The sequence below is a fragment of the Salmo salar genome, chromosome ssa09 (assembly GCF_905237065.1).
Source record: "Salmo salar chromosome ssa09, Ssal_v3.1, whole genome shotgun sequence".
Taxonomy (NCBI): Eukaryota; Metazoa; Chordata; class Actinopteri; order Salmoniformes; family Salmonidae; genus Salmo; species Salmo salar.
In genome coordinates, this window is record NC_059450.1 from 17,799,075 (window position 1) to 17,813,779 (window position 14,705).

The 14,705-nt window shown below is 43.4% G+C and overlaps 1 protein-coding gene across 1 annotated transcript; it reads left to right on the plus strand.

Moving 5' to 3' along the window:
• The first annotated feature begins 1,975 nt into the window (after positions 1–1,975).
• On the plus strand, positions 1,976–3,374 carry LOC106610890 (oligodendrocyte transcription factor 3-like). Its single transcript, XM_014210549.1, has one exon. It carries the CDS (start codon positions 2,217–2,219, stop codon positions 2,985–2,987), a length of 771 nt encoding a protein of 256 aa, XP_014066024.1. The 5' UTR covers positions 1,976–2,216; the 3' UTR covers positions 2,988–3,374.
• Positions 3,375–14,705: the final 11,331 nt, after the last annotated feature.

The window sequence follows — 14,705 nt, forward strand, 5'->3', positions numbered from 1 at the left end:
TGTTTTTTGATTGCACCTGTTTTGTGTTTGTCATTAGTGGGGGGGTATTTAGTCTGTCTGTGTTTAGCTAGGATTTGTGCGGGATTGTTCGTTGTTACGTGTGGTGTTACTTCTATTATATAGGCATTAGGGTTGCCGGGCTGCGCCCCGTCTGCCTTTTGAGCGGAGCTTCTTTTAGTCATTTTTTCTGACTGTTATGCTCCCAGCTGTATATGAATCTTGCCCGTGGATTTATTAAATCAAGTTTGTTCTCACGGACCTCAGTCTCCTGCGCTTGACTCACTCCTTAAACTGTTCATTCCGCTCGTGACATGTACACTGAAGTCCACAAGCGAAGGGAAAAGGTGAGAGGAGGAGAACGCGTCGATGCGATTCACTTTGTATGTGATCGGGGTGTATTCATTCTACCGATTCTGTTGAAAAACGTTTCTTAAATGGATGAAATGGGGATAAACATACCTGAATTTGTCCAATAGAAAATGATTACACCCTAGATCAGCTAGGTGCAGGCAAGATTGTGCAAGGCGGGATTGAATGTGTCACTGTCTGTCACCGTGATTATTCAAATTTCTCTCGACCTGTGCACCTACATTGTAAACATTCATTCATAGGCTAAGTTGTAGCAACCTCATGATGAGTGCAGGGAAAATTTGAGTATCATATAGTAGCCTAAACCTATCGATGTTACATTGAACTGGGTGAATTGAATGTGAATGACAGTCATCCAATATGCTGTAATAGAAATAAGGCCACGCTCATAAAATAAATAATCATCCTCCCTCATCTTAAACGGCACCGACCGCCACTGATTGTTACATATGATTAATTTATAAGTACAAAAATGGTTGTAGCAACTGCTGATTGCCCCACATACAGGGTTCCATATCAAAGTGTATTAAATATGTCAATGTCAAGATCACTATTCTCAAGCCAGTAGCAAATATTTATTATTACTGAACTGATTTTCCTGTTCTTATTAAGATTGAGGTATTGTTTTAAATATTGGGTTATATTTCCCTCCAAATGAAATGCAACAGATAAAACATTACATATACAGAATGTCCGTCACTGTGATTGTCACAACTTCCACCGAAGTCGGCTCCTCTCCTTGTTCGGGCGGCGTTCGGCGATCGACGTCACCGGCTTTCTAGCCATCGCCTCTCCATTTCTCATATATCCATTGGTATATGAGAAATGGTATCTTGTTCCATTACACACCTGGTTTTCATTCCATAATTACTGCATGTATTTAATCCTCAGTTCCCCTCCATGTCTTTGTGTGTAATTGTTTGTTTGTTATGTGGATTATTGTCAGGCGCTTTACTTTTGCTATGTTCCGTGTTTTGGGCACGTTATTGTTTTTATGTGCTGTCATTTTTGGAACGGAATTAAAGTGCGCCTGTTCACTACACTCTGCTCTCCTGCACATGACTTCGCCTCCAGTACACACCCTTGACAGTGATCAATTTCCAGCACTGGCTGCACAAGTATTGAAATGTTTACTATATTATGCATTACTTTGGTGAATGTCCCGCTGACACTGGGAGAATTTTTTTAAATGTAATTTTGCACATTGTTTATCACACCATAACCATTATGGTTAACGTCTTTACATACTTGCAAATTTAGACCATTGATGAAAAACTCTGTCCTTTATATCTTCACATGTACATGTGAATCTTCACTGATTAACTGTGAGGTGTCTTGTGTTAAGTAAACAGTGTTTTTTATGTCTTAACACATACGTGTGAACCCAGGCCTGCTCTAGTTAATGTGTGGTGATTATGGGGAGTTAAACGTGGGTGGGAGTGTAGCGAGGTGTGGTGGTAAGGGTGGGCTCTGAGGAGTGAAAGTGTGTCCCTTCTGCAATTGGCTGCGAGTCTAAATGTTTCATTATGCGTCTCATTGTTCCTTTGTTGGGACGGGGGTATAAATGCACCCCTGTAGAGCTGCAGGGGGACAGACCGCTGATGAGGACCAGACACAGCACATCTCCTGCCTTCGCCTGCTGTATCTAGCTATCTACTGAGCTCTGACAGAAGTACGAGTGAGAGAGCATTGGCCCTCAGTGAACGGTGGGGGGAAAAAAGAGTGAAACATTTTTCAAGAACTTTTCACCAAAGGCTTTGGCTCTGACCTCAACTGCTTTGGGGATTTAGTGTTTTTTTTCTACTTTCGTGTATAACGTTTATTTTTTGACTTATTCAACGGCTGAGATGGATTCTGACGCTGGCTCCAACTCCAGCCGCTCCTCATCTCCAGACCTGGTGGTGGACGACTCCATGGGCAGCTTCTTCTCCAACAAGATGTTTCAGGCCTACTGCCAGGAGGAGGGGGCAGCCAGGGCTGCCGGTCAGGGCAGGGCTGACCGCTGTGCTGGGGGAGGCAAGAGCAAGACCCGGGCTGACCTCAAAGAGGGTGACGACGTGCAGGACCTTAGGCTGAAGGTGAATGGCAGAGAGAGGAAGAGGATGCATGACCTGAACCAGGCATTAGACGGCCTGAGAGAGGTCATGCCCTACGCTCAGGGGCCCTCTGTCCGCAAGCTCTCAAAGATCTCCACCCTGCTGCTGGCCCGTAACTATATCCTCATGTTGTCCAGCTCTCTGGAGGAGATGAAAAAGCTGGTTGGGGATGTGTACGGAGGCAGTGGTGCCCAGAGTCGCACCAGCCACCCCCGGATCACCCTTCCGGCCCCCACAGCCCATCTCCCACTGCACCCCTTGGCCCAGTCCCTGCACTCCCTGGTTGGCAGCACGGCCTCAGCTCTCCACCACCCCTCGCCTCCCCCTGCTCCAGCCCCACACTCACCGCCCTCTGCAAGCTACATGGGCTTCCACCATGCATCGGTACAGAGCCTGCTGAAGGACCCTCTCCACCTAGCCAGCTCCTACAGGCACTTCCCTGGTATGCCCTGTCCCTGCTCGCTCTGCCAGCCTCTACCAACCACCACATCCACCCTGCACAGCTTTTCCATGGGCAAGTGAGCAGGCGACACTCAGGACTGAAGTTAAGGCCCAACCCAGGACAAAGTAGCTCACTGCCAGTGTACTGAGAAAAATCGTTGGTTTAACTGTAAAAAAAACACTGGTAGCCTCAGGACCTGTACATATTTTGTATATAGTGTATCTTTTATTGAGTATGCCGCTGCTATTTTTCCAATTGACATGCCTTGTTTATATTGAAAGGATTTAAAACGCACACACAACAACATACTGTTGTTCTTGGAACTATTTTTTGAATGTAACAGCGAGAATAGCTGCTATGGCTATTCAATATCAGTGTTACTGAAACAAATGACAAAGATGGAAAGTGCTGTGTCCTTCTGTGCAGGTGTCCTATTTTCCTAAATTAAACTTTTGATATAAAAAAAACTAACATTTTCTGCTGTTTTACTTGAGACAGTCTATTTACATCAGAAATGTAAATCTATCAGAAATGTAAATCTATTAACATCTACTAACATTATATTTGCATCAGACTATTGTGTTTTTGAGCATGTCGTTCATGTTTTTAATTTTCAAATTGGCTACGTAACACTACAATAGTAAAACATAACTATATTATATTTACCATCGCTGTGCACTGTATTTTAGGGTCTCTCCATGGTAGACCCAGGAGGGTGTAGTAGTTAGTGATGCTGAGCAGGGGAGGGGTGGGTGTAGAGTAGAGAGGGTGTTGGTTGCTAACCAGCCCAGAGAGGAGAGGCCTACCCCTGAGCTAAAGAGAGACAGAAGGGCCAGACAATGCAGCTCTGCAGAGGGAGGTTGAATGTGGCACTCTGAGCTCTGGGATCATCCATCTTCACTTCAACAGGGTGTGGGAGATGAAAGGGCAGCGCGGGCGCCAGGATGGCGATTCACTTTTGTCTGGCGCAGGCGGGGGACAGGGCTGTGGCCTTCTCATCTGTGGGCCAGAGGATTTGTCACTGTCCCTTAAGGACATGGCTGTATTCATACCTAGGGCGCATCTGAATAATGCAAGTAAATATGGGTAATTTTTACATAGGATGTTTAAACATAAGAATACACACCAAGTCTCATTGGGAGATAATAGTGTATATGGCAGTATTGTACTTCAACTTTTTTTATTGAAGCCAACAAATCAAAACAGATATTTAAAGATAAAAATATATATATCTTCATGAAACCGATTATATAAAAAAATTATAGTCAATGATTGACTAGCTTTACCAAACACTCCAGAACAATGACATATGTGGGATGGAAGCAACGGACATGTATTTACTCAAACCCCCAACAATGACTCACCCTCACTTAGCAACAAGTCAAGCGTGTAAAATACATGCTTATCCTCCCATGGCTGACGGATGAGGTCGAGATCAGGGGAGAAATTAAGAGATGTAACTCCTCAGTCCCCCTTCAACCCCCTCCTCCATGAGAGCTCTGAATAGAGCTGGACAATAGCTGTGCATGGGACACAAAGACCGGGGGAGGCCAAGCTCTCGTGCCTGGGACACAGGCCCCTTCCATTCAATCTACATTTCATCATGGTAACAAGCGCCGCTGGGCCAAAAGGCCTGACACCTCGCCTGCCACAAAGGCGGTTAGCTCTAATTTATGGGGCTATTGACACTGTAAAGAGCCCCTGTCAGTACTCTGGGACTGTCAGCTGTGGGACGTCCCAGTGGGGGGAGGCAGCTGCCAGCCCAGCCAAGGGAGGGGCCTTCTGTGGTGGGGAAGGACGCTCCGGCATCACCTGGTCCCTGGTCCCCTGACACTGGGACCCCGAGTCCTTCCACTAGCCCCCCCCGCCCCCGTATTTTGGGCACAGGTGGAATTGGGAAGCAGAACACATTGTTTGGATTAGTGGGATCGGCCTCCCTTTGCTGACAATTAGGGACATTTACTTGTGCAAAGCTGGTGTTTTTGTGTCGCTAGCTGATGGTGTTAACCCACGAAGCAGCAGCAGGATGGAGAAGGTGTGGGAGTGTGTGTGGGTGTATGGCGGCTAATGGATATGCATCTTAAATCATACAGTGCCTTTCCAAGCCACTGTTGTCATCATAGTGCTTTTAACATATGCTGACCTGTTATGTGCTGTCTGTATGTATGTGCTGTCTGTATGTATGTTAGGAGCATATGCTGTGAATAGGCTACCATGTTTAGGAAACTCCACATTAAACACATAGAACATAGGATGAGTGAAGTAAAAAGGGCTTTTAATGTGAAGGTTTTATCATGTTGAATGAGTAGAGCATGGTTCATGATACAGGCTTCTTTCTACATTACCATGAACAGATGTGAGGCTTGACAATATTTTGGGACTTATCCATTAAAAATGGTAAAACATAAACATGAGGGGTAAAAACATGCAAGAATTCAACAGCTTTTTCAGTAGCAAGAAAAATACCTGATAGTAGCTAGGTTTCCATCCAATTGGTGACAGATTTTCATGCAGATATTCTAAATTCTGCATAAAACAATATGCGCATTTTCCCACCAGAGATGTGTTTCCAACAAATTGACTTGTTGCGCATAAAAGGCTGTGCGTGAAAATTACTTTTGCGGTTACATTTTTTGCCAGCAATAATGTTTGTGTTACAGTATATAGCGAATGTGCCCGCTCTGGTCTTGGCATGTGCACTCTACCCAACAGTTTGCAGATGTGGGTATACAGTAGTCTACATGATGAGATTATTATGGACAAAAGAGTGAGATTATTTTATTTGTCAAACGGCAGCCATGCATCAATCATCATGACCCTCGATATTTATTGGAAAGGAGTATAAACTCATCACCTTGCACTTTCACCACCCTGTGAAGTTCATCATCATTTATTTCATCTGTAGCCTAATAAACTGCATGCTTTCCTGAGTCGAAGTAGGAGGACCACGCACCATGTCAACGCCTTCGATATGATGGTTCTCATATCAATATTTGCACATAAAGGCATTTCCACAGCCAATTCTCACATTCATACATTTTACCAACACAGAACGATCCCACCTTGTCTAGCGTATTTTCTTTTGTCCACATTTGAAAATGTACAGTACAGACAGATTTGCTGTTTCCATCACGCCTGTCGTGACATTTTACTCTAATAAAAAGGTTGGATGGAACATCGGAGAAAAGAAACGTCTCAAACTGAATGGAGAGTAAAGACTGCATAGTCAGGATTTCCACTACTATATACAGTAGCCATGATCATGCTAGCTAGCGGCACCACCCCATCGAGACAGATGGATGAGTTAACAGGAGGGAATGCTAATCAATAGAAGGGTGTGTGTTACCCTGGGCTCAGCAGTAGACAGGATCGACAGTTAATTAGGGAACTGAAGGAGACAATTAAGGGGATTGAGAGTCTGGACAGAGGAGACATATTGCAGAACATACGCACACATTGTACTTTGTCTGGGTACAGGGGATCTTCAATTAAGGGAGAGCACTCCACCAGAAGCTTGCAGCCTGACCTTTTTACTATCAGCTCAGTAAAGTCTGGCTCCCCTTCACCCTGCATACTGATGAGGGGGAAACACAGCTGGGATAGGGTCAACACACACACACACACACACACACACACACACACACACACACACACACACACACACACACACACACACACACACACACACACACACACACACACACACACACACACACGCACACACACACGCACACACGACACACACACACACGCACACACACACACACAGGTCTGGGAATTCGTGTAGACCCGTTAAAGTTTGAGTAACATACGGGCAGATTAAATTTGAATGCTAATTATGTGGCTAGGTGAGTTAATGATCTACCTACAACAAAATATGAGTTATCAGACGTCCTGTCTCTAGGTGGAGGCAGTGCTATTGACTGGCAGGCCACACTTTACCTAATTTATCATATTGAACAAGCTCAAACTAGTTCAAAATGATAGCCTATAGACCATGAACATCAGAAACCATAAACAATAATGTGCATCCCATTAAAATGAGTGATACAACCTTTGCAAGGGCATAATTAGCCAAATATGCAAACCTAACCAACTGTCTGGCTCAGCCCTAGCCAATTACCTTAACTCCTCCACGGAGTTGAGCGCAGACTAGAGTTTGACTCCTCTATGTGTCGATACTTCAAAAATGTAAATTCTTACCCTTACCATGTAGCTGTTTGTCCTCTGTTTTTGCGAGTCTTTCTTTGTTGCTGAAATGCTTACTTTTTACTTAAACGTTAATCAAACACAACCACTGACTGTGACCTCATTGCTGTTGCTCTAAGATAGATGGCAACTAAGTGTGAATGCGCATGTGCCAATTGAAACAGTCAGTGGTGATTGTATTTGAGTAACGTTTATTAAAAAGTATGGATTTCAGCATACAAAAAAAGGCACGCAAGAACAGAAGACGAACACAGGTACACAGTAAGGGTTTAAAAATTATTTTTTTGAAAGTATCGACAGACACATAGCAATTCGAAGGAGTCAGAGGTTCATTTAAAAAAACTCTAGTCTGCGCTCAACTCTGTGGAGGAGCTCAGCCCTGAAGGCTTATTCTGAAATCTTTGTTTGGCTTTCATTTTAGCTGGCCTTGATAATAAACACAAGTGGGTGCAAGGTTGGGGTTCAATTGTGATAGATTTTTAAGCAGAATTTGAACGCAATGTTCGATTTTGTTTTCCCCTTATGAAAAAACATTGCAGTCAGAGTGCAGTATGCTACAAATACTTCGTCCAAAATAACAAATAAATATTACTGCAGTTACAACGCAGTTACAATGCAGTATAATTGCCGTTATTCTGCAATTACCAACACAGAACGGCTAATCTAAAGACGGTGCTGGCTAAAGCTAAAACTGGCGAGTGTAGAGAGTATAGAGATATTGTTATCCACGTCGGCACCAACGATGTTAGGATGAAACAGTCAGAGGTCACCAAGCGCAACATAGCTTCAGCGTGTAAATCAGCTAGAAAGATGTGTCGGCATCGATTAATTGTCTCTGGCCCCCTCCCAGTTAGGGGGAGTGATGAGCTCTACAGCAGAGTCTCACAACTCAATCGCTGGTTGAAAACTGTTTTCTGCCCCTCCCAAAAGATAGAATTTGTAGATAATTGGCCCTCTTTCTGGGACTCACCCACAAACAGGACCAAGCCTGGCCTGTTGAGGAGTGACGGACTCCATCCTAGCTGGAGGGGTGCTCTCATCTTATCTACGAACATAGACAGGGCTCTAACTCCTCTAGCTCCACAATGAAATAGGGTGCAGGCCAGGCAGCAGGCTGTTAGCCAGCCTGCCAGCTTAGTGGAGTCTGCCACTAGCACAGTCAGCGTAGTCAGCTCAGCTTTCCCCATTGAGACCGTGTCTGTGCCTCGATCTAGGTTGGGCAAAATTAAAAATGGCGGTGTTCGCTTTAGCAATCTCACTAGTATAAAGACCTCCTCCATTCCTGCCATTATTGAAAGAGACTGTGATACCTCACATCTCAAAATTGGGTTACTTAATGTTAGATCCCTCACTTCCAAGGCAGTTATAGTCAATGAACTAATCACTGATCATAATCTTGATGTGATTGGCCTGACTGAAACATGGCTTAAGCCTGATGAATTTACTGTGTTAAATGAGGCCTCACCCCCTGGTTACACTAGTGACCATAACCCCCGTGCATCCGGCAAAGGCGGAGGTGTTGCTAACATTTACGATAGCAAATTTCAATTTACAAAAAAAAAAACAATGACGTTTTCGTCTTTTGAGCTTCTAGTCATGAAATCTATGCAGCCTACTCACTCACTTTTTATAGCTACTGTTTACAGGCCTCCTGGGCCATATGCAGTGTTCCTCACTGAGTTCCCTGAATTCCTATCGGATCTTGTAGTCATAGCAGATAATATTCTAATTTTTGGTGACTAACATTCACATGGAAAAGTCCACAGACCCACTCCAAAAGGCTTTCGGAGCCATCATCGACTCAGTGGGTTTTGTCCAACATGTCTCTGGACCTACTCACTGCCACAGTCATACTCTGGACCTAGTTTTGTCCCATGGAATAAATGTTGTGGATCTTAATGTTTTTCCTCATAATCCTGGATTATCGGACCACCATTTTATTGCGTTTGAAATCGCAACAAATAATCTGCTCAGACCCCAACCAAGGAGCATTAAAAGTCGTGCTATAAATTCTCAGACAACCCAAAGATTCCTTGATGCCCTTCCAGACTCCCTCTGCCTACCCAAGGACGTCAGAGGACAAAAATCAGTTAACCACCTAACCGAGGAACTCAATTTAACCTTGCGCAATACCCTAGATGCAGTTGCACCCCTATAAATTAAAAACATTTGTTATAAGAAACTAGCTCCCTGGTATACAGAAAATACACGAGCTCTGAAGCAAGCTTCCAGAAAACTGGAACGGAAATGGCGCCACACCAAACTGGAAGTCTTCCGACTAGCTTGGAAAGACAGTACCGTGCAGTATCGAAGAGCCCTTACTGCTGCTCGATCATCCTATTTTTCCAACTTAATTGAGGAAAAATAAGAACAATCCGAAATTTCTTTTTGATACTGTCGCAAAGCTAACTAAAAAGCAGCCTTCGCAAATGGAGGATGGCTTTCACTTCAGCAGTATTGAATTTATGAACTTCTTTGAGGAAAAGATCATGATCATTAGAAAGCAAATTACGGACTCCTCTTTAAATCTGGGTATTCCTCCAAAGCTCCATTTTCCTGAGTCTACACAACTCTGCCAGGACCTAGGATCAAGGGAGATACTAAAGTGTTTTAGTACTATATCTCTTGACACAATAATGAAAATAATCATGGCCTCCAAACCCTCAAGCTGCATACTGGACCCTATTCCAACTAAACTACTGAAAGAGCTGCTTCCTGTGCTTGGCCCTCCTATGTTGAACATAATAAACGGCTCTCTATCCACCGGATGTGTACCAAGCTCACTAAAAGTGGCAGTAATAAAGCCTCTCTTGAAAAAGCCGAATCTTGACCCAGAAATTATAAAAAAACTATCGGCCTATATCGAATCTTCCATTCCTCTCAAAAAATTTTTGAAAAAGCTGTTCCACAGCAACTCACTGCCTTCCTGAAGACAAACAATGTATACGAAACGCTTCAGTCTGGTTTTAGACCCCATCATAGCACTGAGACTGCACTTGTGAAGGTGGTAAATGACCTTTTAATGACGTCAGACCGAGGCTCTGCATCTGTCCTCGTGCTCCTAGATCTTAGTGCCGCTTTTGACACCATCGATCACCACATTCTTTTGGAGAGATTGGAAACCCAAATTGGTCTACATGAACAAGTTCTGGCCTGGTTTAGATCTTATCTGTCGGAAAGATATCAGTTTGTCTCTGTGAATGGTTTGTCCTCTGACAAATCAATTGTACATTTCGGTGTTCCTCAGGGTTCCGTTTTAGGACCACTATTGTTTTCACTATATATTTTACCTCTTGGGGATGTCATTCGAAAACATAATGTTAAATTTCACTGCTATGTGGACGACACACAGCTGTACATTTCAATGAAACATGGTGAAGCCCCAAAATTGCCCTCGCTAGAAGCCTGTGTTTCAGACATAAAGAAGTGGATGGCTGCAAACTTTCTACTTTTAAACTCGGACAAAACAGAGATGCTTGTTCTAGGTCCCAAGAAACAAAGAGATCTTCTGTTGAATCTGACAATTAATCTGGATGGTTGTACAGTCGTCTCAAATAAAACTGTGAAGGACCTCGGCGTTACTCTGGACCCTGATCTCTCTTTTGAGGAACATATCAAGACTGTTTCAAGGACAGCTTTTTTCCATCTACGTAACATTGCAAAAATCAGAAACTTTCTGTCCAAAAATGACGCAGAAAAATGTATCCATGCTTTATTACTTCTAGGCTGGACTACTGCAATGCTCTACTTTCCGGCTACCCGGATAAAGCACTAAACAAACTTCAGTTAGTGCTAAATACGGCTGCTAGAATCCTGACTAGAACCAAAAAATTTGATCATATTACTCCAGTGCTAGCCTCCCTACACTGGCTTCCTGTTAAGGCAAGGGCTGATTTCAAGGTTTTACTGCTAACCTACAAAGCATTACATGGGCTTGCTCCTACCTATGTTTCCGATTTGGTCCTGCCGTACATACCTACACGTACGCTACGGTCACAAGACGCAGGCCTCCTAATTGTCCCTAGAATTTCTAAGCAAACGGCTGGAGGTAGGGCTTTCTCCTATAGAGCTCCATTTTTATGGAATGGTCTGCCTACCAATGTGAGAGAAGCAGACTCAGTCTCAACCTTTAAGTCTTTACTGAAGACTTATCTCTTCAGTAGGTCCTATGATTAAGTATAGTCTGGCCCAGGAGTGTGAAGGTGAACGGAAAGGCTGGAGCAACGAACCGCTCTTGCTGTCTCTGCCTTGCCGGTTCCCCTCTTTCCACTGGGATTCTCTGCCTCTAACCCTTTTACAGGGGCTGAGTCACTGGCTTACTGGTGTTCTTCCATGCCGTCCATGGGAGGGGTGCGTCACTTGAGTGGGTTGAGTCACTGAAGTGGTCTTCCTGTCTGGGTTGGCGCCCCCCTTGGGTTGTGCCATGGCGGAGATCGTTGTGGGCTATACTCAGCCTTGTCTTAGGACGGTAAGTTGGTGGTTGGAGACATCCCTCTAGTGGTGTGGGGGCTGTGCTTTGGCAAAGTGGGTGGGGTTATATCCTGCCTGTTTGGCCCTGTCCCGGGGGGTATCATCGGATGGGGCCACAGTGTCTTCTGATCCCTCCTGTCTCAGCCTCCAGTATTTATGCTGCAGTAGTTTATGTGTCGGGGGGGCTAGGGTCAGTCTGTTACATCTGGAGTATTTCTCTTGTCTTATCCGGTGTCCTGTGTGAATTTAAATATGCTCTCTCTAATTCTCTCTTTCTCTCTTTCTGTCTTTCTCTCGGAGGACCTGAGCCCTAGGACCATGCCTCAGGACTACCTGGTATGATGACTCCTTGCTGTCCCCAGTCCACCTGGCCGTGCTGCTGCTCCAGTTTCAACTGTTCTGCCTGCGGCTATGGAACCCTGACCTGTTCACCAGACGTGCTTGTTGCACCCTCGACAACTACTATGATTATTATTATTTGACCATGCTGGTCATTTATGAACATTTTAACATCTTGACCATGTTCTGTTATAATATCCACCCTGCACAGCCAGAAGAGGACTGGCCACCCCTCATAGCCTGGTTCCTCTCTAGGTTTCTTCCTAGGTTTTTGGCCTTTCTAGGGAGTTTTTCCTAGGGAGTTTTTCCTAGCCACCGTGCTTCTTTCACATGCATTGCTTGCTGTTTGGGGTTTTAGGCTGGGTTTCTGTACAGCACTTTGAGATATCAGCTGATGTACGAAGGGCTATATAAATAAATTTGATTTGATTTGATTTGAATTACTGCGTCCAAAATACCACAGTGGACTGCAGTGACTGCACTTTTACTGCAGTTTCAAAAAGGCAATCGTTTTTTATAAGGGTCATAAAGTTAATGATTATGTTTTTTTTTATATCGCTGCCACAGAATCTGAATACTGAAGAGTATTTCTGTCTGTTATAAAGCCACTTTGTGGGGAAAAACTCATTCTGATTGGCTGGGCCTGGCTCCACAGTGGGTGGGCCTATGCCCTCCCAGGCCCACCAATTGCTGCGCCCCTGCCCAGTCATGTCAAATCCATAGATTAGGGCCTAATTAATTTATTTCAATTGAGTAATTTCCTCATAGGAACTGTATTTCAGTAAAATCGTTGAAATTGTTGCATGTTGTGTTTATATTTTTGTTCAGTATAAAAGCCTTGCATGAATCTATCGTCGTTTTTGCAGGTCCGAGAAATGTCATGCAGTTCTACGTCATATTATATTTTTTATATCACACAAATTGCCAAAAATACAGGCTAAGAATGGACAGAGAGATATGTGTATGTGTTCATCTTATCATATTTATCCAATGCCAAATCAGTGTGTCTTGATAGCAACGAAACTGTCTCTGCAAATAATTAAATCTGAGACGTCATTAGGAATCTGAGCATGGTACTTTCAAAAGTTAGGCCTACCTTTCCACCCCAGACAAAGTAGGCGTACAGATGCAGAACATTTTAAGCTTCAACTGCTGGCTACTCTTCTTCTGTGGCTTAACTCAATGAGAGAAGGTCACAAGTGTTTCCCTAAAAGCTGTCTGGGTTTAAACATCTTCTATTGTACAGAACGTGAAAAGCTTTATCAATTGATAGCGACAGAATTAGATTACTTCCCAAGCAAAGTACATTTTTTGTCTCCTCGGCTATAGAAGGTTGTAGCTCAGCCTCTGAATGTCAGAGAAACTAAACAATGACATCCCATATGGATCATCGGAGTCATGTTTTTCACAGCATTTTACAGCTTGTTTCTAGCATACAGCACTGTGGACCATAGCGCCGTTATAAATCACTTTATATAATCAGATCAGTTTAATTTTCTTCAAAATCTTAATCTAACAAGGGGTAGGCCTGTGTTTTTTTGTTGTGCCATTTCTTTAATAAAAAGTAGGCCTATGGCATACCTTCTCATACCCCCTAAATTAGAGTCTTGGTTTTAATTTAACAGCCCTTCACTGACATAATGATGGGTCGTTCTCGAACGAACGGCTCTTTTTGAACTGAGCTCAAAACAAGGTTTTTCTGTAGATAATTTCCAAAATAATTATTGAAAGAGGATGAATCCTCAATGCAGAAACAATAAATAGTGGGGAGAGCATATCAATCTGGTCCACTCTAATTTGTTCAGTGTTTAAAAAAAACAACATTTTTTTGCAGGCCATCTAAAAATTAGGACAGGTAAACATTTATTTGAATATGCATTTCCAGATCTGACAATGATAGCCTACCTTTTGGACTTTACATTTGAGATTTGCAATATTTTTCATTTCTAAGTCAACTTTTAAACATTTTGAATGTAGAGACATTTGAAACAAATGTGCCTGCTCTTTTACATGAACAGAGCCAAATGAGCCAGCTCACTGAAAAGACTTGGAATGCCCATCACTACACTGACACAGAGGTAGGCTATTTAAAGAGTGCATGGTGGGTGGAGGAATTGACCGACAAATCTAGGGATATAGTACCCTATTGCCTACCTCGTATTTCTTAAGTAGGAAGAAATAGGCTCCAACACAAAGCCCTCTTGTTAGTAAAGTCTAATTAAAATGAAGAAGTTGAAATGAACTATGCCTACTCGAATTTGCCTACTTTCAGGACCATGATCTATTCATTTCCGATTGATTGTGCCATGGCTGTTGCCTCAAGTTTCAGCACCACAATGTGGCTTATTGTGAGGTCAATAACTCTGATAAATAGGCCTACATCATGGTCAATAAACATATAATAATAAAACATATTTTAGTAGTAGCACGCTATCAAAGTTGAGCTCCGGTCCTCCTCATTATCACGCTCTCCTCCTCAAACAGAACAGAACAGAACATAGGCTATAGGCTAGTCTGCGTGCAAGACAGTGGCAACCTGTCATTCACCTGTTTTGAGCCCCACCTGTTTTGAGGCCCACATTTTTAGCAAAATTTGCCCATGAAGGACCACCATTCCACCTTCCTGTTCAAGTGAGCACAGCACAAGGTGAGTCCAAAAATGCATTGTATGCTACTGCATAAATTATGCAATAGATTTGGTCTATTTACCCCTCTCAATTTTGTCTACTGTTCTGACTTTGTGGTGCACATGTAGCCTATAACCTGTTTTAGAGACATGT

Excerpts from the sequence above, each read along its gene's own strand:
- LOC106610890 (XM_014210549.1), top strand. The coding sequence starts at position 2,217 with ATGGATTCTGACGCTGGCTCCAACTCCAGCCGCTCCTCATCTCCAGAC.